The 25,884-nt window shown below is 35.8% G+C and overlaps 1 protein-coding gene across 1 annotated transcript in view; it reads left to right on the top strand.

Annotated features, from left to right (window-relative positions):
• Positions 1–25,884, top strand: part of STK3 (serine/threonine kinase 3) — a 243,918-nt gene that overhangs the window by 155,076 nt on the left and 62,958 nt on the right. The window contains exon 9 of the mRNA XM_054590312.1: positions 11,479–11,671. Coding sequence (XP_054446287.1) covers positions 11,479–11,671 — 193 coding nt within the window. The remainder of the gene's footprint in view (positions 1–11,478; positions 11,672–25,884) is intronic.

Below are 25,884 nucleotides of genomic sequence, written 5' to 3'. Positions count from 1 at the left end.
TATCATTTCTAAGTTTATACAAGCAATATTTCTTTTGCTAAGTACATATTAAAGTTTCTGCTTGCTATTAATAACTATCATGATGGAATAGAAAAGGGGTAAGAAAAAAAAAGGATAAGGAAAAGAAATTCTTTTCCAAGTCAAATTAGTGCTTAGTTCTAAGGAACATAAAATTTATTCTAGGGATATAAGATTATAATTATAAATCTTTTTATCTAAAGCACTTTAGAATGCAATGATAAAATAATATGAGTATTTAATATTTCCTCCCGTATGTTTCTGTCGATTTTGTGGAATCAACATTTGGTATTTGAGTTCCTGCTATGATATGCAAATCATTGGGGAGGTAACTGAAAATAGAAAACATGCTCCTAGAAACATAGATATTGCTTATTTAAAAATATACTTATGACATGACAGTAGTTATGGTATTTTAAAATGTATTGGTTTTTTAAAAGCCAGTGTTCTCTAGTATGTTTCTGAAAGGTATTGATAATATGTTAATAAATGTAATAGCCTATTTTAAGAACCTGTTTTATCACTCTAGGACTCCAATTAACTTGTTCTAGTCTTTTGTCTTTGGTGCCCTCTTGTGGATTTTTCATAAACTTCTTGCAACCCAGTTTTCAGAGGTGTTACTTTTATTTTAAAGTATTTGGTTTTTATAATCTTTATATTTTGTTAATCTTTTGACATGCTTTTGGCTGTGAGAGAAAAAAGAAAAGTCATGATTATGATTGTTTTTACTTTTAATTTACTCTATTGTGTATCGGTATTGTGCACACGGGATGTAAGGTAATCTTTTGTTTGGAAACTTTTAATACAATGCCAAGAACTTGTGCAGTCTTGCCTCGCGGAGCCTCTGAAGTGTTGCCCACACACCTTCTCACCATTTAGGCCTGGTGTACTGATGAACGAGTCTTTCATGACTTTTGGAGATCCTGAAAGCTTTGATGTGACTTTAAAACATGCCTGTGAACATGCAAAAATTGAGGGTCTATGAAGGCAGAAGTTTCTGTTAGGGACAGGTATGTCAAAGACAGCAGCTGTGTAAGCGCTTCTGCTGCTTTTGCAGTGAAATAGAAGGGGCACCTACTTAAAACAATGAGGAGAAAGTTTATTCTTTGTACAGACTTTCAGATACTGCAAATCTTAGTAATTTTTAATTGGTGGATAATTTATTACTGTTTTCAGCCTGTCAGACATTGAAGCAGTACTTAGCCGCTCTTTGAAGGAGAATATTTTTGATGTTTTCTCAGTAGTTCTGAGCTTAGTTGGGTTGAATATGGTACTGAGACTAGAGTTAAGTAGTTGATCCTACTGTGGGCCTTTCACTTGTAACACAGAAACAGTAGATGATACTACAGGGTGTATTGACAGCTGGGCATTGGGGTAAATGCTGTCCTTTACCATATGTGAGAGTAGAATTTCGGTTGTGTCAATAGTTTCACCTTTCTTTACAAGAGAGTATTTTAAGCTTAATGGTACATAGGGCTCTTCCATGATATGAGAAATACAAGCAAATGTACAACAGTACTCTTTGATTTTTGCCTTTTTTATTTCAGGTAATAATTAAAATGTATTTATTGACGTAGCTTAGCATGTTAGCATAATCAGCAACCTCTAATTTAGTGATGCACAGGGAGAGACGCAAACAGTTCCTGCCACAGTTTTCCCCAACTTTTTGCTCATTTCCTTAAAGTTGTATTGCATTTGTCTTGTTGATTTCTTATTTGACTCTTTTATCACAACTTAATAATTAGATTTCAGTGCCTTTATTTTATGCTGCAGTAGCAAATTTCACTAAGTCATTTTTTGGTTACAAGTAATTGGCATTATCTATTTTGTTTTGTCTTAATCACTTCAAATTAGAACCTTTTATCATTTTCTCTCTAAAGTCAGTTTGGCCTCTTTAGGATCAATAATATTGGAGTTATCTTTGACTCATTATATTTGTCCAGCAAATTCCTAGAATGTTTTCATTCTTCTTTCATGATTTCTTTCCGATTTGACTTGTCATTTCTGTTTCTGTACGACCCTTTTTAGTATAGGCTTTAATTACCTCAAATCTGGATTTTGGTAATGACCTTCTGATGCCAGTCTGTCTCCAGCCTTCTCTAGTTCATCCTTCAGCTTCCACGGTTCCTGCCTCTCCTCTGCCAAGCGGTCTGTGCTGCCTCCCACTGTGTAAAGCCCTCTCTAAGGTCATCCCTTAATACAGTCAAACTCGCTGCTTTCCATTCTAGCCAGAATATTTCTACCTTTGTGCTTAGTTTTTAAAATCTAGAATGCCACTGTCTACTGTTTCCTGATTGTCGCCTAGATCCAGCTTTCTAAGGGCACTAACTTACTTCTAAGGAGCAAGTGAATCTTAATTCTGTTGTTTCTTGTTTCTGCCCTTTCTCAGTAGCTTTTTATTCATTGTTTATCTTTTGGATTGTGAGCTTAAGTTTAGCTGGATTTTTGTCTCCGAATGATGTGAGTTCTGGGTAAAGGTCGAGTCACTCTAGGGTGGATTTTTATTTGTTTCTGTCGGGCACTGGGGTGCTTCTGTACTGGGACTGCATCGGGTTCATTGCTTAGCATGGGGTTCCCCAGGCTGTGTGGGTGGTGGTAGAAAGCTCAAACCCATGTCTGTACTTCCTAAAGGGAAGCACCGATCATCTTTCCCTGTAGCCCAGGTGAGTCAGACAAATTTGCATGGTATCTCCTTCGCCTGTCAGTACATTTTTTTCTTGTTCCCCCTTCCACTGAGGATCTAGACCTTCAAGATTCTGAACATTTTGTAAGGGTTTCAGTTCTGCTTTGGGGAGAACCCCAAAATATGTCTCTTGTTCCCCTTTATTCACTAAAATGGATACCCCATTGTCACATGACCCTGAGGCAGCCCTAAGTTCAGATTTAGCTTATTTACACTCTGGTTCTCAGCTCTTGTTCTCAGCTCTGTTCAGGGCCTTTGCAGATTTCCCTTACTATATTGAAGACTCCTTATGCGTTTATAGTATGTTTGTTATATTATTGTTTGCTATCAGTGCCATCCCTGATTAGCATCTTTAAGAGGTTTTAAAGAATCTAGACCACTGCAGTGCAAATTTTTGTGTAAATGGTTCACTTATATATCTTACACAATCATTTTTTTCCTGAAAATAATTTTTTTATGCTGTAGCAGATGCAATAGAATTGTCTAGTTAAATCAAAGACATTAAGCTCAATGCTGTATACCAGCGATTTTCAATCTTTTACACCTCATGGCACACAGAAACTAATTACTAAAGTTTTGTAGCACACTAAAAATATGTATATTTTACCCATCTGACCAAAAAATAGATATAATTTTGATTGATTTACAAATACAAAAGTAATAATAGCAATTACCTATCCCTTTTGCTCCAAAGTGACTTTTTAAAAAAAATGAAGTGCCTGTGTTTGTATACAAAATTTTCTGGTACCAAGAATTAACCAATCAGACACAACTTTATTATACAATGTGACCAATAAGATAAGATACAACTCTATTATATAACCTATATATTGATGGTTCAAGACAGGGCATCCACACTGGATGGCTGTTATTGTGTTGGTTGTTGTCATTTATTTATATTTGGCAGTCTAAGGAAAAAGAGGTCAGTGCCCCTGACTAAATGTCAGGTATTGCATGTTTTAAAAATTCTTGTGGCATGCTGGCTGAAAAAAATCACTGCTCTCTACTGATAATGTGCTGTTATGTAATTGTATTAGCAATAGAAGTACATTTAATATTTCAAGAAGAGAAATAAAATAATTTGAATATTTCCAATTAGAAAGGTAACCATTTAAGGAATAGTTGAACAAACTATTTAAGGAATAGTTGAACAACCTCAAATGGCAAATGTTTTCTAAAATATTTGTGTAACTATCCTTAAAATTAGACAAATAGTAGCTGCCAGTATTTTAAGGAAGTAGGTATTGCAAATGTAAAGATACCTAATACAAATCTGTGATTATTTCTCAGACTATTATGAGTATAAATCTGTCTTAGCAATGGAGTAGGATTTCCTAATAATGTTTTCAAATATTTGTATTCCATGTGGATTTTATGATTCATAACCTGGATTATCATCAGTACTCTGTTTTGCATTCCTGGCAAATGATGACCACTGATTGAAAATGCTATTGTATTCCTTACTGGAATTGGCTGCTTTCTGCAGTGGGAAGCATCTGTTCTGCAGACCTTTTTCTATAAAGTATCAACATGTTTTTCTTCTGCTTTTCTCCGGTGAGGAATAACAGAGTACAATGAAGTATAGGTTTAGAAAAACATTGTAAATTTCTGTTTTATTATAAAAATGTAAAAAGTAGCAAATGAAATTTTAACAATAATGTAAAATATCAAGATTTTCAGAGTTAATGATTTCTGAAAAGTACAAAGTGTTGTTAAGAAGTTTTTAATAACATCACCAAATGAGTTTTCTAATTTCATACAAACTAGTTCTCATTCCATCTATACTTCATTAATTACTGTTTGGGTGCCATCCTCTCATTAGGAAATTGAGTGCTCACTACTTTTTCATTGCTTTTTTTTTTTTTTTACTGACAGTTTGTAAACTAGATTAGCATCCTTTAGCAAAGTGACTATCTAAGTGAAAATAATAAACAGTAAAAGTGATCCCTTCCAAACTTGATTCAATATTTTTATAATTTTATAGATAATCTAAACCAATCGTGTGATCCAGAGGTATAGGTTTCATTATCCCTTTGTAGATCCAACTCTAACATAGAATATGGATGACTAAAAGTATTATTTCACACCAACCAGATGTTATGTTTCTTGTTAAGTTTAATGGTCACAGCACTGAATCTTACAAGGATGAAAGGCAATGACTCACACATATAAAAATAGATTTAGTGTTTTGGGAATAAACTGGTTGTAACCACGATAAAATAAGATATTAAACATTAAACCAGCAGTAGATTTTTAAAAAGAACTGATAGAAAACCAACTTCCCTCTCCCCCTTCCTCTTCAGTGGGATCTACTGGAAAGAATAAATCCCATCATTTATTAAAATTAACTCTTTGACCAAGTACAAATCAGCTTATTTATGTATGTCAGTTTCTTCATCCTTTAACTTAACAAAATGAAACATGCTCTAGCTAATCTGTAATATAAATTAAATTGGACTTGAGAAATGTCATAGGTAATTTAAAAGCCTCATTCAATTGGAAGTTAGATCTTAGGCTTTAGAATTAGAATGACCCAGTTAGAATCCCTGTACTCCAGTTATTTGTTGTATGACCTTGGACAAATTATTAAACCCATTTGAATTTAAGATGTATCATTTGTACAATGGAGATCACAATATCTCCATTATGGATTAGTAAAAGGATAGTAAAAAGGATTAGTAAAAGGATAAAATGGGGATAGCCTACAATAAATCCTTGGCAGAGTGCTTATACTCATTAATGACAACTATTTTTACTCAATATTAGGTGAATGATTAATTGTAATTATAGTTAATAGCATTATTTTCCTCCCAAAGTTTATTCAGTAGGCATTCTAAACTTTAAAATAGGTTGGTTTAAATAAAGTTCTACACTAGAACCTTAGATGACATTGTCCTTAGTTCTGTGCTTTGGGGATACCTCATACTGAGGGCTCTAACATTCATTTAATAGATGATATAATGAGAGCAAGGCTTTGTATGGATACCAAGAATATAACTGTTAACAAAGTCTGGTTACTGCCCATATAGGTTTTTAGAGACTAAAGGGATAGCGTTGTGTCCTAAGTGTATGGTCAGCATAAGCACAAGAGCTATGGCAATATAAAAGTATGACACCTAATTTAGTCTCTCGTTTCTGAGCTGAGAAGGGATGTCCAGTGTAAGTTCTTTAGCACAAAGAAGCTGTACTATAGAGAACCCTCCCAAATTTATGTATATATGTTACGTATCTTGTCCATTCACCATTCAAGACCTAGCTTAAGGTTAACCTCCTCTGTAATGCCTTCTTCACTTGTTCAAGGCAGAGCCAGAGGTTCCACTCCTGGTACTCTATTATACTTGCTAGCACTTTTCTTACAGCACTTAACAGAATACCCTATACAGTTCACATGTCAGTCAGTTTCTCTTAGACCTCAAACTTCTTAGAAAAACAAAATGAGCAAAACTGTTTCTGATTCATCTTTGTATCTCAATGCCTGGTTCATTACTTAACATGTAAATGTACAGTACATGCTCATTGAGTGAATTAATAAGTGAAAACATAAATTGATTCATTCATTAAATAAATTTTTGTCAAGTACCTACTATGTGCCAGGTGTTCTATATAGTGTGGATTCATCAGTGAAAAAGAAGTCTTCTGCCATTATTAAACTTACTTCTAGTAGTAGAGAAGGCTGGGTACAGGCTATGAAGAATACAGAAGGGTAAAAGAATGATGGAGACTTCAGTTTTAGATTGGTGGTCAGAAACAGCTTTACTAAGGAGGTGACATCTAAGGAGACGCTTGATTTAAGTAAAGGATCAAGCTGATGGAAGGGTATTCCAGGCTGAGAGATTAGCCAATTTAAAAGCTTGAGGGAGGAACATGCTTATAATGCTCAAGAAACAGCAAAGGAGGCCAGCATGGCTGGAACTTGATGAGTGAGAAGGAATGTGATAGGAGATGGGATTGGCAGATATTACTGGGCCAGATCACATTTGGCCATGATAACAATTTTGGATTTTATTCTAAGTGTGATGGGAGGCCAAGTGTAAGGTTATGAGCAGGAGAGTAACATGATGTGATTTGTCTTTTGAAAGGACCAATCTGCCTTTTGTGTGAGAGACTAAAGGGGGCAAGAGTTGGAAGCAGTGAAAACTGTTCGGAGGCTGTTTTAATAGGCCAAGTGAGAGAAGATAGTGGCTTTGATTAGGATGGACTTAATAATTTGTATGGGACTCTGGGAGTAGGAGCTGGTGACATAAGCTGTTAAAATTGTACGCCTGAACCTCTAACTTAAGCATTCAAGTAGGTCAAAATTTAAATGTAAGTAAGTACATGTGTTTAGTTGGATAATGGACTATGAAATAAAGTTTCTCAGTCCCAGTTGTACAGTTTTTTGTTTTGTTTTTCCAGCTCTACTTTTAAGTAGGCGTGTAACCTTGAGAAAGTCTCTTACTTTATGGGGGCCTCAGTTTTTTTCAGAAAAAAAAATTAGGGTTTGAATAATTAAAGGTCCCTGATTGTATAATTCTGTAAAAAAGTAAATACATAATGAATGCTTAATGTATAATGGGATACTGAATAAAACACGTTCAGTAGATTCAGAAGTGCTGGAAGGCATTCTTATCCATAAGGTAATTGCATTTATAAAAGATTTTACAAAACAGTTGCAATATGAGATCATAAACTTAAATGCAAAAGTGTGTAGTGCAGATTATAGATTATACAGAAGTTTAAAAATGAAAAAGAGGACAATTAATAAAAACTGAATTAGCCATGAAGGTAATATATGAGGTCTGTCTGGAAAAAGTTCAACCACTGTTAATATAATGAGAACAGTTTGTACGACATTGATATAACCTGGCAGTCAAGGAAAGCGGACTGGAGTGCACATGCGTGAACAATGACAACTTCACTGTACTGGTCAGTGGGGGTGGTAGACACCATTGAGTAAGCATGTGTATTGTGTGGCTGTTGCATTCAAAATGACTGAGCAAGTAGAGCAATGAATCTGCATCAAATTTTTTGTTAAGCTTGAACATTCCTCAGTGGAAACTATATATTTGGATGATTCAGAAGGCCGCAGCTATGGGCAGCTGGTGATTGGCAGCTTCATCACAACAACGCGCCCGCTCATGCATCATGTCTCATGCAGAGTTTTTTGGTGAAACATCAAATCACGCAGATGACTCAGCCCCCCTACAGCCCAGATTTGGTGCCCTGCAACTTCTGGCTTTTCCCAAAACTAAAATCATCTTTGAAAGGGAAGAGATTTCAGACCCTTGATGAGATTCAGGGAAATATGACAGGGCAGCTGATGGCAATTGGGAGAACTGTGTGAGGTCTACCTTGAAGGGGACTGAGGTACAGTGTTTCTTGTATGTTCTTCAATAAACGTCTTTCTTTTTCATAGACCATGGCTGGATATTTTCTGGACAGGCCTTATATACTTGACTTGGGACTAGATAGATTTAATTAAAACAAATTTAGAAGAAAGAGCATTCTGGGTAGAGAAGAAGACATGAGCAAAGAGGAAGACTTAATGAGCATAGAATGATGTGGGTTTTTTGTAGCTAGAGACTCAGTTAAGGTCAGCTTAACTATATTGAAAGGTATATGAACAATGGGAAAATAGGATTTGCCAGATAAAATAACTTGGAGGCCAATAAAATCTAGTAAGAAATGTTTAGCTTTTAATGCAGGCAAGAACTGGGAGTATTGAAGGTTCTTCAGTGGAAGGATATATTATGATACAAATAGTTTTCAAAAAGATTGGTGTAGTATGTGTACTTTGAAGTAGACCTGAAACTACCATGTCCTAGTAGTATGCAGGCATTTCATATACCTTTTCTCACTTAATCATGGTAACAGCAGTGAAAGAAACTAAATTTCAGGGAGTTTAAATAGATTGCCTAAAAAGTATTATACCTAGTAAGTAATTGGAGCCAGGATTTGAACTAACATCTGTCTGATTCTGATTCTAGAAGGTCAAGGTGGGAGACACTCTGTATGCAGTCAGGAAGCTTTACCAGCAGTGAGCCAGGCATGAGGAAATGAGGAATTTACTGAGTGGCAAGGTGAATTGAAAAAGAAGTGATGGAACTGAGAAAGAAATTTTTTAAAGATGAATTTGTTGACTACATATAGGAGATACAAGAGAATAAACCTAAGACAACATTGAACATTTTTCTCTTAGATAGTTAATGGAGATTACTAGTCTTTGTGTGGTGGTGGTTGTGGATGGAGATAAACAGGAAGGTTTAAAGGGATGGATGAAATGATACTTGATTTGAGAATGTTGAGTTTTAAACAGCATTGAGTATTTAAATAGTAGAGTCAAGAATATTTCAGGATTTGGGAGTCCTTAACATGTTAGATAGTCGAAAGCATAAAGAATGAAGAAGTCTTCTTTCTAAAAGAGAGAGAGGCTCATGAAAGAAGAGCAAAAGACTTTGAGATATAATGCTGAATTTATCATATAGGATTAAGAAGAGGAGCACTATCAAATAGCTAGGAGCAACGTGGTTGTTCCCATTCTCCATATTTGCATTTTGAACTCTGTCAGACTAGGTTGTGCTTATCTGACTTAAAGTGGAATACATACAAATGAATTTCAGTTCCCAATCAAACTATTCAAAATAGTGGATTGTTTGGTCTCTCAAACAGAATTTGTTAGTTTATTTTTTTGCCGCATTTTAGTTTATCTTTTGGTGAACATTCTAAAGACCATCTTTTGATCATATTTATATTACTGATTTGATTCTTCTATGAATTTACATGTAAAAGCTAATGGCTAGGATATGACAAGAAAAGTGTAAGCAGAACAAGAAAAACAGATAAATTGGATTTCATCAAAATTAAAAACTTTTATGTATCAAAGAAACTATCAAGAGAGTGAAAAGAAACCCATAAAATGGGAATACTTGCAAGATAATATCCAGACTATATAATGAACTCCTGCAACTTAACAATGACAACAACCTATATCAAAAATGGGCGAAGGATTTGAATAGATACTTCTCTATACAAGAAGGTGCTCAACATCACTTGTCATTAGGGAAATGCAAATAACCCTCATATCCATTAGGATGGCTGTTATTTGAAAAACAATATAATACGTGTTGACAAGGATGTGGAGAAATAGGAACACTGTGCACTGGCGGTAGAAGTGTTAAATGGGGTAGCCACTGTGGAAAACAATTTGGCAATTCCTCAAAAAATTAAAAATAGAATAACTGTGTGGTACAGAATTGTAATTCTAGATGAATACCCAAAAGAATTAAAAGCAGGGACTCAAACAGATACTTGTACACCAGTGTTAATAACAGCATTATAATAACAATAATAATAACAGATTATTTACACTAACTTAAAGATGTAGACAACCTAATATTTGTCAAAAAATGAATGGATTAACAAAATGTAGTGTAAATATATACAATATAATAATATTCAGTCTTGAAAAGGAAAGAAATGCTAATACCTGCTACAACATGGATGAGCCTTGAAAACATTATGCTAAGTGAAATAAGTCAGACACAAAAGGCCATACGTTGTATGATTCTACTTATAGAATCATATAGGTACCTAGAATAGGCAAATGCATAGTGAGAGAAAGTAGAAGTTACCAGGTATTAGGACAAGGGAGGACTGAGGAGTAATTTTTTAAAGGGTACAGGGTTTCTGTTTGGGATGATGAAATAGTTCTGGGTGCAGTGGAATGGGTGTAGGTGATGCTTGCTCAACACTGAGTGTGCTCAATTTCACAGAACTATATACTGAAAAATGGTTAAAGTGTTAAATTTTATGTCTATCACATTTTAAATAAAAGCTAATGGACTTTGTATAAGGTTATATACTTTATTATTGGCTGTTGTAATAGTGTCAACATATTCTATCTTTAATGTCCTCTCTTTTATTTGTTTGACACCACAGTCTCATTTTGCATTTGTTGATAATTTATCTATCTTAATCCTTATTTTAAAAATTGCTAGCGGCCTTCTATTTCATCAATTCCTGTTGCTTTAACTTTAATTACCTAAAGCTTTAGGTTATTTTGGATAATTTGGCTCTAACGATAGCATTTGTATGTGTATCCTTATATTAAAGTTAATGGTGTAGTAATATTTTTCATTATTAAAAATATAATAAAATAAATAATATGAGGTGGGATTCCCCCAAAACCAGAATTGTCTTCTGGAGGGCAGGCCCCTTGTAATGCAAGCTTCCCCCATGAGGTAAGGGTCCTCGCAACCCCTCTGTATCAGTGCACCAGCTGGTGCTGTGAGAGGCTGCGTTCCCTTTCAGTGAATTTTTTTGGAAGACCCAAGGCGCCTGCCCATTGCATGACAGGTGATTTACCAGCGCACCTGCCCACACCGCGCTGAGTGTTCGGCAGTTTTTGACCAGAAACGGCATGACCCCGTGCCCCACCCTCCCTAGTCACCTGATCTTGACCTAAGCGACTTTTGTTTTCCCTGGATGAAAAATATCCTCAACGAGAAATGTGTTGCCAATATGGAAGAGGTGAAACAAAAAATGGCAGAAGCACTAAAAGGCATTAAAATTGATAAGTTTAAAAACTGTTTTGAGCAGTGGAAAAAATGTCTCTGTAGGCATATTATATCAAATGGAGTACTTTGAAGGTGACTGAGATTTAAACATGTAAGAATAAATACACACTTTTTTTTATAAATAAGTGGGGTTTTTTGGGTCCCTCCTCATATGCTAGTCTGATGGTTAAGAATTAAGCTGTTTCAGGAAAGTCTTCCTTCATTGCAGTGTTTTGCTTGCAGGACGAAGATGAACTGGATTCCCACACCATGGTGAAGACTAGTTCGGAAAGCGTGGGCACAATGCGGGCCACAAGCACGATGAGTGAAGGGGCCCAGACGATGATCGAACATAACAGCACGATGTTAGAATCTGACTTGGGCACCATGGTTATAAACAGTGAGGATGAAGAAGAAGAAGATGGAACTATGAAAAGTATGTGGCTTTTCCCCACTGAATGTTAATTTTCTATTTTGAAAGTATACTTCCATAGAAACTAGGATAGTTCTATATTACTTTTTATAGCCAGCTGTGGAAATTGTTGTTTCTTTGCTTTGTTTAACCATAAAAAGACTATGACACAAATAAATTTAAAAAAAAACTTTAATATAGCAGAAAGCAACCCATCTCTAACTTAGGGTTATGGAACTCTTTGTGATGAAGGATACTAACCCATAATTTAATTTGTCAAATATTTTACAGATAAAAAGATAGTGTTTCTAACATTGACTTTTTCAATAAAAAAGTAAACCTAAAATTCTGTTCCAGTAAATACAACATAATATTATTTCATGTTGTCTAAATTATCACTTAGACCACAGTGACACAGGGGTGTAAGTGAGACAAAATAAGGGCTGAGGCGGGACAAAAGGGAACTTTAGAAGTAAAGATCAAGAGACAGGGATACTCATGCATAAAATTCCTTTAAGTGCATATTTACTACTGCCTGTCATGTGTGAGGCATGGTGCCAGGGCTGCTGCAGAGAATGACAATAAAGACATTCTCTCTGATGTCCCTTGCTTACAGAGTGATGGAGATAGAGATAGTCTCACAGACTAGCATACACACACACACACACACACACACACACACACACACACACAATCTTTCTGAGATTGCAGTTAACAATGCAGGACATTGTGATATCAGTTATAGGCAAAAACAGATTAATTACCTCTTCATGCCTGCTGACCTTTCCCTTCTCCCACCACGCTAGTCATATGTGGTTAATGTCAAAGTCTAAGCACTAGGCAGTTTTCCGCTACGTAGGACTGCTGCTCAGTGGCACAGAAGCATGATGCATGGCTTTTTGCCTTGTAGAGCCTAGAAAGTTAACAGTTTGCTGGCATTGTAAAATGGTATTGTAGGAATTCTTTCTCTGATATTCCTGGGGTTTCTGTTTGTTTTTCTGTGTGTGTGTGTGTGTTTGTTTGTTTGCCTATGTCTTTTTTTCTATTCTATTTGTTAGACTGCTTGATATCTCTTACTACCAGAGCATTAAGTCATTTGGCTCACTGCTGTTGCATTCTTCCCATTTCCTAGCATACAGCCCATTATGGTTGTGTATTTTTGAAAGGAAGGATCATGAAACCCAAAATGCAGATGGATTGCCATATATAGTTAACCCTTGGGAGGTGGGAGGTAATGGATATTTCTATATCCACAATTGGTCCTTCTGCTGAGACTTTGCTCTGTAAAGCAGCCTAAGACTTGGATTTCCTGGTTTCCAGCCAGGCTTCTGACTAGGATAGGCTTTCTGCATCCCTAACATGCTTGCCTACTTGCATTGGATGGTCTTGTGGCCTCCTAAGCCAGCTAGTATTGTGGTACAAGTCATGTGCCCTGTAGATAAGAAGGCCCTATAATAAGACAGTTACATCGTTTTCCCACAAGGTGATATAATTTTTTCAGTCGAACTTTATGATTCTTAGCAGACTGTTTAGAAGTCCCTTGACTTCTCTAGTGAGCTTCTGAGCTCTCTAGAAACTACATAAACAACTTCTTCATGTAATCATGTAATTGAGCATCAGCATATAATGAGTCTTTATGGACTCCAATTCATGTTAGATTGTTATATTTCAAGGAAGAGATATGCGATGACAATTTATCAGACATTAAAATTACATCACAGATTTCCACGTATTTTGTGTGGTTAGTTCTACCTTTGACAGCCACAGAAATCATTCACTATATGTTATAATTTTATGCCCTAAGTATGAATTTTTTGAAAATCATACTATTGAAATTTTATTTCACTATGTTCTTGTTTGATCATATTATTGAGATTTTATTAAATGTCCATATTTAAGTTGATCAGCTAAGTGGTTAATGTAGTTGCAGTTGTTCTTTGTGCTTCTGTAAGTTTTAAATCCCATGAGCCAACTTTGCATGTATTTTAAGTTTCTGCAATTTAGACATCATTCTGTAATGTTCCCAAAAATCCAATCAAATGATGTTAATGTAACCCCCAGAGATGATGATTTGGTAGAATAGCAATAGCAGAAAATATGAAGAAGTTACTGAGGCTGGACTTACTTTTCCTGAAACCACGTACTTTTTGTTTTCCCTTGTGATCTAAATCTTCTGTCTAAAACTTCTTAGATTGGTTGGCATGAGCTCTCATGTTATGTCACATCAGTCAGAACCTCATTTACTAATGTATCTTTAGTGCTTTTGTTCCCCAGAAAGACTGTAGCAATATATTATTCTTAATTTTTAAAAGTATCTAGAATATTATATTTTATGTTGAGGATTCTGATTTCCATCACCTTTTCAATTGGAGTTTCAGATGCATTGCCTGATTTGATATTCTTGTCAATATAAATTGTTTACATATTCTTTTCTACTGTTTTCTATAAAGAAATTACAAACCTGTTTTCCTTCTTTCTGAAATCATGTTAATTTGACTCTAGGAAACAAAATTACTAAAAATATTTCAAAAGACAGTGACAAAAATTTTTTAAATTTAATGTTCAAAAGATGGCATGGGCCCTGAGGACATGTCCCAAGAAGAACTCTCCAGTCTGGTTTTAGCAGTGGTAGCATTACTTTTTCCCTTCCCATTCCTTATATTCTTTCCATTCACGTCTCTCTCAAGCTCCTTGTTATCCATCCATGGCCAGAATTCAGCTGTCTAGCCATGATCTTTCACAGTATAGCAACAGCAAATATTTACACATGGATCTCTACTTTATCCAGATCGGTGTATGTCAGTTGGAATTGTGAATGGTTGACAGTGGGTATAAGTAGGTTGATTGTCATTAAGTAAATCAACACTTAAGAGTTTTTCTCCTGAAAGGAAGTAGATTAGGACCAGGTCAAGGGATCCATTGTCATCAAATTGATGAGGTACTGGAGGTTACTTCTTTGTGGGTGACTCTGGAAGAGCAATTGTTTTGTCAAAGAGAAGACTGGGGCCTTTTACCTTGTTCAGCTCAGATCTGCTCAGCTCTGTCTCTGTGGTACATTTTTCTGGCCTTACGGAGCTGTGGCTGGTTTGGTAGCTCTGATTGTCCTGAGAGGAACTATCTTTTTTTGGTTTCAGATGAGCCACACTCTCCAGTCAGATTAGAAGCCATGTTTTTTGGCGTTAGCTCCTTTCTTATATCCTTACCTCCCCCACTGTATTGGCCTTCTTTTTTCCCTCTCCTGACAAAATATGACTACGGATCAATCTGTTTGCCCATCTTCTCAGCATCTTCACTGTGGCTGCTGAGTGCTGATGGAGATAGTCTCACATATGTGTAGAGAAGGACCACCAGTTCATGCCTGCTGCCCCATTTGGGCACTCAAAACTCTCCTGTAGGCCTGTGTTTCTCTGCTCAGCAATTTCTCATTCTACAAAGTGGCTACTTTAGACCTCCACTAAATCTTTTCCTGTCACCTCTCCCTCAGTTTCAGTGGATGACCTTGTTTCCTACTTCCAGAAAAAAATTAAATGTTATGTGAGAATTAGAGAAGCTGTGTAGGTGTTTTAAACATGGAATTTGGAGCAAAATAGGGAAATTAGAGTTGTCCTTAACTTCTCTCTTCCCTCACCCCCTCGTTGAATCAACATTGTCTCCTCCTTCCTAATTGATGCCCTGCCTCCAGTCTTGGTCCCCTGCCGTGCACACAGTTCTCATCATCTCTCTCTTTGCTTTTGGCCTTCCAGTGACTCCCCATTGCTCTCAATATGGAGCCCAACGTGGAATAGAAGGCAGTACATTCTCTGGTCTCTGCTTACCTTTCTGTTCTCAGGTCTCACTATTCCTTCTTCAAGTTCCTCAGCTCTTAAAATACTCACCCTTACCCTTGGGCTTTTATACTGCCCAAATCCCTCTGTTTTGGACTGTCCAATAACTCCCTCTGTTTAGATTCCTGCTTCCTTAGCTAATTTATATTTGTCTTCTCAGGTTCAGTTAAGAGGTTTGCTTCCTCTGCTCGCCTGGATGAGGATGGGTGCCAGTCCAGCAGGCAACTGTCGCACTTCAAGCTTTTATTCTGAATAGCAGTTGTCACTCTTTATTATAAATGCCTCTTTCTATGTGATTATCTGTTTATTCCCCACTGTATTCTCAGTGCCTAATACACATATTTTCAACTGATGTGCCGCAGAATTCTTTCCTTTTTTTTCGATTATAAATGACACATTTTATGGCTCAGCTCCGTTCTCTGTCTAAAAGAGACATTGTGGCCACCTGGACACGCAGCCAGGGCTCTTTCCTCTCCCCAGGTCTGAGCTGTCGTCCGAAAGTCCCTAGAGAGGGCCCAGCCATTGGCTGGCTGGGCACCCCCACATGCCGTGAGTTTTTCCAGACATGCAGTGTTATCAGCGCCAAGACTTACTGTGTATCCTAGGTTTTCAGTCTGTATGCATAGAAACTTACGGATGGTGAAAAAGTGTAAATTGTGTAAGATTTATTTCCTGTCAGTGGTTGAGTTTTAAACTTCTGACAAGTGTGTTCTCAAATAATTTCAAGTAATACCCACATTTCCTTTTAGCTCGTAAGAGTTATTGTTTTATTTTTAGGCAGTAGCATTCCATTTAACACAGGCAAATTTCTAATTAAAAAGTGAAAGAAGACAGTGAAAAAGTGATGTGAATACATCGAGTGCTGCTTTACCCAGCACATCAGCAGCTGGTACCTCATGCATTACCTTCATTGGCACTGGTTCTCCTAAAGTTAAATTAAAAACTATTGTTTGCCATTACGACAAAGAGTATTTGTCATCTGGCTTTATGTCCAGTGAAGAAAATCTACCATGTTCCACATACATAGTGTGTGGTGAAAAATTAGCAAACCAAGCTTTGGCTCCAAGTAAATTAAAAAAGACATTTGCAATCTAAATATTCTCACTTGTACGAAAAGTCGGTGAAGTATTTTAAAAGACTTGTACTGGGTAAGACTAATCAAGCAAAAAGATGAACTGAATTTTTAATGGTGTCAGAAAAAGCTCAAGAAGCAAGTCACACTATCACAGAAATTGTTGCTAAAAATGGACTCTCATGTAATTGCAGAATCTGTAATTTTACACACATGCTATAAATTTATAAAAACCATGTTTGCTGAAGAATATGAAAGGAGGTTTTAAAAATTCCAATGTCAGATAATATCATTTGTCAGCAAATTCAGGATTAGTCCCAAGATGTTGAGTTGCAAGTGATATTTCACATCGAAAAAGTAGATATGTTTGCTATTCAACTGAATGAATCAACTGATGTCACTGGCAAAGCTCAACTTCTAGCATTCAATAGATTTATTTATAAAGAAGAGATTACATTTTTTATTTTCTCAACCACTCCCAGAAACAAGGAAGGGCCAAGGTATTTTTGATGTTGTCGATAATTACTTTAATTGTTATAACTTGCCTTAGGAGTCCTGTGTCAGTATTTGTACACACAGTGCCTGCTTTGTGTCAGGAAGTATAAAAGGATTTGTTACACTGGCACAAAAAAGAATCCTAGAATTATTTTTACTCATTGTTTTCTCTACAAAGTACTAGATGTGACTGTCACAATTGTCAACTATATAAAAAAGCAGGCCTTTACAATCAAGATTGTTTGCAACACTATGTTCCTCAGTGGAAGCTTCTCATACACAGTTGTTATTACATACAAAAGTTAGGTGGTTATTCTGTGGTCTGGTTCTATCAAGATTTTATGAACTAAAAGGGAAGTTCTAACTTTTTTGACAACTCAACAATCTGAGTTAGCTGACTTTGTCATTGATGAGCTTTGGTTCAATAAGGTTGCATTTCTTGCTGACTTGTTTCAGTCTTTGAACACACTAAGAGTGTGCAAGGAGATTGTGAAAATATTCTTACTTGCACTGACAAAATGAACACTTTCAAAGAAAAACCAACACTTTGAGGAGAAATAATTAGAAGAGAAAATGCAGTAGAAATGTTAGAGCTAATGGAAAGGTGCAGACTGGATGGGAATCCAGTTTTACAAATATTAAGATTACTTGGTGGAGATCTTGAAAGAAAAATACTTTCCCTCACCTGACATATCATCCTTAGATTTTATAAGAGATCTATTTGTCTTAATTGCATGCAAATTGGCAAATTTAAAGATTACCAAAGAGGACGCATTAACAGAGATAAGAAGTGACAGAGAATTAAATGTAAACATCAACAACAGATACTACTTCATTTTGGTTATCTCTTAAAAGTGAAATTCCCAGTATTATGAAAAAGAGCAAGAGAAGCATTGCTTCCTTTCTCCATGTCATATTTGTGAAAATCAAGCATTTCTGCAATGAATAATACTAAGAACAAAAATAGAACAAAAAAAAATTTCATGGCTGGAAACTCTAAAAGAAGATTTAAGAGCATGTGTGTCCAAAATTTGGCCTCACACAAAAGACATCCTAAAACAGCATCAAGCTCAGGTATCTCATTAAATATTAAATGCAAATAAGTTAGAGGAAAATAATAAATAAAAATTGTTTTAAATAATTTAGGTATTATTTTTATTATAAAGTCTCAAAAATAGTTTCACAAAGATTTTTTTTTTAAGTCACTTTGATTTTTGTAAGTCAATCAAAATTATACCTACTTTTTTGTCAGGTCAGCAAAAAATACATGTTTTGGTGTGCCACCGATATTTAGTAATTTGTTTATGTGTGCCATGAGATGAAAAACATAGAAAATCTTTGGCTTAACACAATACCTAGCACAGTAGTAAGAGTACATTAAATGTTTTCTGAACAAATGGTGCAGTGTAGCGTAATGGGCATGGGATTTAAAGTCAGACCATTTTTAATTGTGTTACTTAATCTTTTCTGAGCTTTAGTGATGTATATTTGTCTGCATATGAAAGTGTGGATTAATTTAGGTAAATACGTAAAACACTTAGTAGAGTGCTTTAAATACAGTAGGTAATCAATAAAGATTAATCTTTACCTGCATACTCTCTTAGTTTGTCCTTCGAAAAACTTGGAAAGCTGGAGCATCTGGAGAGCCCAGCCTTACTTCCCACGCAGTGCGGGAGGCCTGATCTTCCTGGGACTGGAGATGCTGAACCATTGAACAGCTCTGTTGTTTTCCTTCCCAAGGCAAACTCTTGCTTCAACCTTTCCCTGCCAAGACCTTGCTTCATCTCTCTTTATTCAGAAGGATAGCCAGAGGGGATTATGTGGAGAATAACCGTCTCTAAAATGAACAGCGTAGCACAAGTGTAAATGAGTGGTTTGAATGGCAAGATGAGGAAACAGTAAGGGAGCGGTCAGCTGATCTGTTATCTCCTGACTAGGAGTATGATCAATAATGTATATTGTGATAAGTTGCAGGTGAGACAGCTATTATATGTGAAATTTGGTATCTCTTTGAGAAAATAGGGAAAGTGACATGGAAGCATGAAAGAGTAAATTAAATTTTATTTTACTTTTTTTTAAGAAAAGAGAAAAAAGGTGAACTTTTTAGGTTATTAACTGTCAGTAACTGAGAGTCTAGTATGGGTCAAACACTGTGCTCAGGACTTTCCGTACGTACTTTATTGACTTCTCACAGGGACCCTGTGAAGTAGGATTGTCACTACCATTTACCACTAAGGAAACTGAGACTTGGAAATGATAAATGACTTGTTGAAGATTTCATAGCAAGTGGTGGAACCAGAACATCTGTGAGTTCTTTAGGAAAGGAGACCTGGATCATTATAAGTCAGCTTACATTAGTGGGAACAAATCATATCAGAATAATATAATTTCCTTTTTTTGACAGCATCGCTGAACGCCTAGATTAGAGAGAATGCAGGGTTTGAATTTTGTGTTTTAGGATTTTGGAAAAGCATTTGATAAGGCTTTCGATGATATCCTTGTGGACACTATGCCATGTGACCTAGTTGATAGTTTTGAGGGTTGAATGGTTATACCCAAATGGGCTTGTGTCAGTCAGGGATTATTGAAGGAAACAGAAGCTACTCTAGGTATTTTAAACATACAGAAATTTAAGTCAGAAGTGTGGATATTACTAAAATCAATGGAAAGATTGTAAGAGAGGGCAGTGTAAGCTAGACCTCCAGGAATGACTCCCCCCAAATCCCCCAAGTGACCCTGAATGTAACTACTGCCTCACTCAGGAGGGCAGCGACCGCAGAGGCTGCCGTTGGCACTGTTGAGGTCAGTAATCCAGACTGATCTCAATTCCTGTTGCTGTACAGGGATTAGAAAGCTGCCACTGCCAAGGCATCCACCCCTTAGCACCTGTGAGACTGGTGACCGGATGCTGGAATGTTGGCTGTTAAAAACAACAACAACAACAGCAACAACAACACACACACACACACACACACACACACACACACACCCCACCACAACCACAACCACCCCCCCAACGCCCCCTCCCTGCGTCTCCATAACTGTGCTTGGCAGAAGGAGATAATCTAGGAAGCACCCTCGTGGCCTTGGCCTCCTTTCTTGCTTTCCAGGTTGTGGAAAAGTGCACTTTTCCAGGATGAGGTGCAGGGTAGTGCAAAGCTGCGCTTCTGGCCTCTCTGAAAAGGAGGCTCAACCAGAGGCAGTGGCACAGCGTTAAGAGCAACAAATTGTCAACAGCCAAGTTCTCATTGTGTGCTACAGGGCTTGGCTAGTTCAACATTTTTTATAGAAACCTGATGAAGCTATGGAATGAAAGCCCATTAGAATTGCAAATGACATGAAGTGGAGCAAAATAAAAATACCTTCTGAGATAGAATCGGGATCTTAAGAGATCACCACAGGCTGGAACAGTGGACTTGATTTATAAGGAAAACCCCGGTTTGGGGTTCATGTAACTCACCTCGCAAATGCGCGTCACAGCAGTAGCCCCTTGGAGATGATGGCTCTGTAGATCAGAGAAGGGCTTTGACATCTCTGTTTAAAAAAATAATGCAAAAATCAAAACAGAAAAAAACTCTACAAGTACTTGAGGGGGAGCTAGGACTGACAACCACTTTTTAGAACAGGGCAATAAGCAACTTTACTCAATGCCCAGAACGCACCTGGAGTATTTAGAAAGGAAGGGGAGAGTGGAGCACATTTAGCAGAGAGTGAGCTGGCTGGTGACGTCGGTGGGGACCATGTTATATTAAGAATGGGTGTAGGAATAACTGGTCATGTTTAAGTTTTATATTGTGTACTTATATTCGTCTTTCATAGCTGTGTTTAGCAGTGATTAGATGTTAGGTTAAATAATTTGAATTAAATACATATTTATAGAGTTTCTTCTTTGCATATGCCTATAACAGTGATTTTTAAAATCTATTACAGTTTGTTGTTTTGTTTTGGACAGTACATTTAAGTAATTTCACTTAATTAGTAAGAGAAGGCAAATTAAGATCTGCTTTAGATTTTTAGGAGTTTATCCTAGAAATAGATTCTAGATTGGTTTAAAAAGGGTTTAGGAGAGATAAGCAAGAAGGGAAGACTAACCATTAGATGCCCTTACTTACTAATTCATCTAAGGTCCCTGGACAAATAAGTATGAGACCATTTGCTCTGAGCGACCCTTTCGTGTTCTGTTCTATGCTTAGTAACATCCCTCCCAGCTCTGGTTCAGATCCCTTTCCTTCTTCTTTCTCTCAAAACCTATTTCAGAAAAGGGTTGATAGGCAGATGAATACTTAATGATGTTGAGTGTTCATGAAATATTTAATTTTTTTCGAAAATTAAAGAACTTTGAGACAAAGAAGTAAATCAATAAGGATAGAACTTGAAATGCCAAGAAACAACCAGGATAGCCGAGGATGTAGGGAAAATCACTTTCCCACTTCCCCAGACGTCTTAACCATTGTTTCATGAAAAACTGTTGTATGTGTCTTTAATTGGTAATGTTAATCTTGTCCACGACATAACAATAAAGGTGAGAACAGTAAATGGCAGGTCCCACTTGAAGCTGGGTGTGAATATGCACTGTATTACTGCATAATTAGAAACCCTTCATTTTCTCTACAGAGGTGCTAATGGGTGGCTCCAGTGGCTTAGAGTCACTTGTGGATATTGGATTATGGGCTGCTCTTCTGTGTTCTCTTGGTCTTTGGAATGTTCAATGATGTTGTGACCCAGCTTGTGCCTGTTAGTGGGTATTATTTTGGTCTTAGGATGCCTGTTTTACTAGCACAGAGCACAGACAAGCATGTAAATATTACTCTTCCTTGTACAAGTGAAAATCTATCTTTCTTGTAAAGGCCTCAGCAGAAAGGTTTACCACAGACACACAGTGGCCGTTACAATGCTCATGATTTGCAAAGGAAATCATTCCTTTTCTTTAACTAAAATCTCTAGGCTTCAATTTGTGTTTCCTTTTATTCTGCCCTCATTGGAGATGGAAAACAGCTGGTCACTATTTTCTGCGTGAGAGCCCTTCAGATATACTTGGATACTTACTAAATTATATCCTCAGACTTTTCCTGGCTGCACAATTTCAGTCCCTTTAACCTTTGTACAGGTATTATTTTCTAAGTTTTTAATCTTTTTTATGAGTAGCCTCTAGATCTTCTCCATATTGTCTCTATCCTCCTTTGTTTTAAAATATAGTCTAATGAAGTTAAGAAAAAGCTGATGTCAGTAGCTTTTGCATTAACATTCTGTTTTTTATATGTATTCATTACTCTCTTGGCAACAAATTAAAGGACAGATTTTCAAGATCATTAATCAGGTGGATCACCCACATCTTAAAATATTTTTAGAAGAACAAATTAGGTAATATTCATAAATTCCCTTGATGTCTAAATATTTTATGCTAAATTATGATTATTTCATTCTCTATACTTGACTATTTTTGTCATAATCATGTTAAGAAATTAAAAATTATACAAATTATATTTTGTTAAAGTATTTTAAAAATTCCTTTATATATTTGAATTTCCATGAAGAAGTTCATGGAAATTGCCCAGTAATATTTCACCTGTTTAGAAGACATGGAGATTAGGAAAGTTTATAGTTGTGGGTAGACTGGCATATTTTGTAAAGGTATTATATTCACACAGTTCAGCCTTCCTTGTATGTTTTGGGGAATGTGTGAAGGAAGGGGGAAACCATTATTTTCTTTAAAATTTCATATGCACAAAGGGTTGCATGGTGATTATTATTTATTGCTAATGGGTTTTTAGTTCAACAGCAAATGGTCGAAAGAATTGGGGACAAAATTGACAAATGAAGTAATTTTGAACATTAAATTTATTATTAAAATAAAAATATATTTCATAAGCTAAAGTCAGAATTTAGCTACAGCTAGAGAAATTGATGTCAATTTTTTTTGTATGATTTTTCTTTCTCTCTTTCAAAAAAAAGAATTTGCTATAGCAACCACAATCACATATGACAGTGTTTGCTATCTTGAGATTTCTTGCTTCACTCTCTGTTGAAGGGCCTACTATCTTTTTTTCTTTTTAAAAAAATAAATTGTAAGTCAGAAACATCCTTCTCCATTCTACTCCTGTGAATATGCCTCTATCTCCTTGGAGACTTGGCTGTACACTGTGGGAATGTGTTTAATATTGTATAGTTAAATATTACTGGGCAATTACTGCTGCCCACTCCATTAACTTTTAAAACAAATGTAACCTATATTTCTCCTTAGAAATTTTTTTAAAAGTGTTTTTTAACTTCTTTGTGAATAACAAAGACATACTCTAAATTTTAATACTGTTTTAAATTAAACATTGGAAAATATTTAGAGGTACAAGCACATATATTTGAATAAAAAATTATGTGTCATCATATCTTGCTCTAACATCATCTGAAAAGAAAAATCTAATGGAGTAGACTGCCTTCTTTTCTTTAAGTTGATTTTTATACTTTTGTTATTTTAAATAAAATGTTTATTTCTAATGTAGGAATGGGTTAGTTTCCAAGCTTTTGAGTATAGAACCCAGCAGGCATTTTGCCATAGATTTTTAGGTCAGCCTAAAAAAAGGCTCTTAAACTATAATGCATCTGAAATGCAGTGATAATTAAACCACTGTATAACAGCGTAGTTCAGATTTCAGATTGGGGTGTGCCTGCAGTGAAATTGAATGTAGCTGCTCCTACCCATTCCTGTATCCTCCACTTGAGAGTAACAATGAGACTCACAACACAAATAAATATGCACTTCTATTACAAAATTATCTCTTTAAAAAAAGAATATTGAGCAAAGACTTCCCTTAAGGGATTGTCTCACCCCACCCCATAATTTGATTTGCTCAATTTAAAGAAAATTTGTTGAGTGAGCTACACTTGTAACATTTCATTATTTATTCACATAAAAAGGTCAGAGGTGGAGAATAATTGAGGTTAAATTCCTGGACTCTGTTATGGAATAAAAAGTTGCCATAGGAACCAAATTTCAATTCTGATGATAAAATCTCTTGTAAGGATGAAGCCCAGAGACAAATCAAGGGTTCTTAAAATCTGTTGAAAATGTTACTGGAATGTATGTATCCAGTCCAAATGTCAGTAATGTAACCTTGTCAAATTAACCAGTTCTTTTTTTTTTTTAACAATAGGAGATTTTAGGGAAGAAAGATGAAGATAAAAGACCAGAAACACAGAATCTTTATGTAACATTTCATTGATCATTAAACTTAATACTTTTCTCCTATATATTTTGCTCATGTGTAACCTTACTAGTAAAGACTGGTCTAACAGGGAATCTAAAGGCACCTTTGGCTGATACCTTGGTAAGCTCCCTAAGGAGTTTCTGTTTCATGAATTTTGTATGTGTGATATGAGAGTGTTCTAAGTTCTGAAGGTTTACTACAGATACTGGTGTTTTATTCTATCCTAATTTAGATGGAATATCTAATATATTTTCAGTGGGTATCATTTGGGCCCCAGATGTTTTGTCATACTTAGTTTTAAATCTTCTAAAGCCTGAGCAGCTCTAAGTCCTCAGATAAACAGCTTTTTTTTTTTCCTGTTTTTCCGTGAATACATGCATATTCTGAATATCAGATTCCTTCTGACTCCACTGGGACAGATCATTTTAAAATTGTAGTAGTCATATAATTTTTTAAAATTTATTATGCCAATACACAGTTGCTACTAATGAAATACTAGTAGCCTCTATTAATCCAAAAGTAATGATGTTGACAAACCACATATCATCTTCTGAGCTCTTCCTCACGGCCATCGATGTTGAACATCTGGGTGTAGTCAAAACCACTCATCGATGGTCATAGTTATTTGTGAAATTATTTGAGTAAAGGATTTGAGTTCCTGTGTTAGGGAATTTATAGTTTAACAAAAAGTAAAGATAAACACATTTAAAAAAACATATGGGCTGAAAATGGAAATAAACATATTACTTTTACTAATCATGTTTACTTACAATGTATCATAATGATTTACTTTATTAGAAATTCAGTTCAACTATCAAAAACACCCATACAAAAATGAAAAAGGCCCTTGTGTAGATATTAAAAAATAAGATTGCTTGCTCACTAGGATTTGCATGTCTATAGAGGAAAACCAAGAATAGTTAACTTAAAAACACAATCAGCAGGGTCTTGAAGAGATATTTGTATGCCCACGTACATAGCAGCATCATTCACAATAGCCAAAAGATGGAAGTAACCTTAGTTAGTGTCCATTGACAGATCAATGGATAAATAAAATGCGATCTATACATACAATGGAATATTATTCAGCCTAAGAAGGAAGGAAATTCTGACACATGATACAACGCCCTTGAGGATATTACGCTAAGTGAAATGAGCCAGTCATAAAATAGACAAATATTGGAATGATTTCACTTATATGAGATACCTAGAGTAGTCAAATTCATAGATATTGAAAAAAGAAGGGTAGTTTCTGGGGCTGGCAGGGAGAGGAGGATGGGGGGTTGTTTATTGGGTATAGAATTTCAGTTTTGCAAGGTGGAGATTGGTTGCACAACAATGTGAATATACTTAACACTACTGAACTGTAATGGTTAAGATGATCAGTTTTATGTTATGTATACTTTACGTTAGTTTTTTTTTTTAAATGTATAGTGAGAAGTAAATAAAAACTTTGTTTTAATAGGGAAAAACATGTCATTTAAGGCAATGTAATGAAAATTTTTAAATGAGCAACTACTGTCATGGCCAGATCTCTCATATCTTTACCTGTGCAATCTCATCTAAATTCTCAAAACACCAAATAAGGCACACTAAGATCTAAAAGCTGGGGAAAGGAAAAGGGAGTAGGGTGCTTACCTAATA

The sequence above is a fragment of the Pteronotus mesoamericanus genome, unplaced genomic scaffold (genome assembly GCF_021234165.1).
Source record: "Pteronotus mesoamericanus isolate MK-2021 breed Mesoamerican mustached bat unplaced genomic scaffold, CSHL_Meso_final scaffold_174, whole genome shotgun sequence".
Lineage (NCBI taxonomy): Eukaryota > Metazoa > Chordata > Mammalia > Chiroptera > Mormoopidae > Pteronotus > Pteronotus mesoamericanus.
The sequence above is the reverse complement of the archived record's forward strand: the minus strand, read 5'-3'. Positions and strand labels throughout refer to the sequence as shown.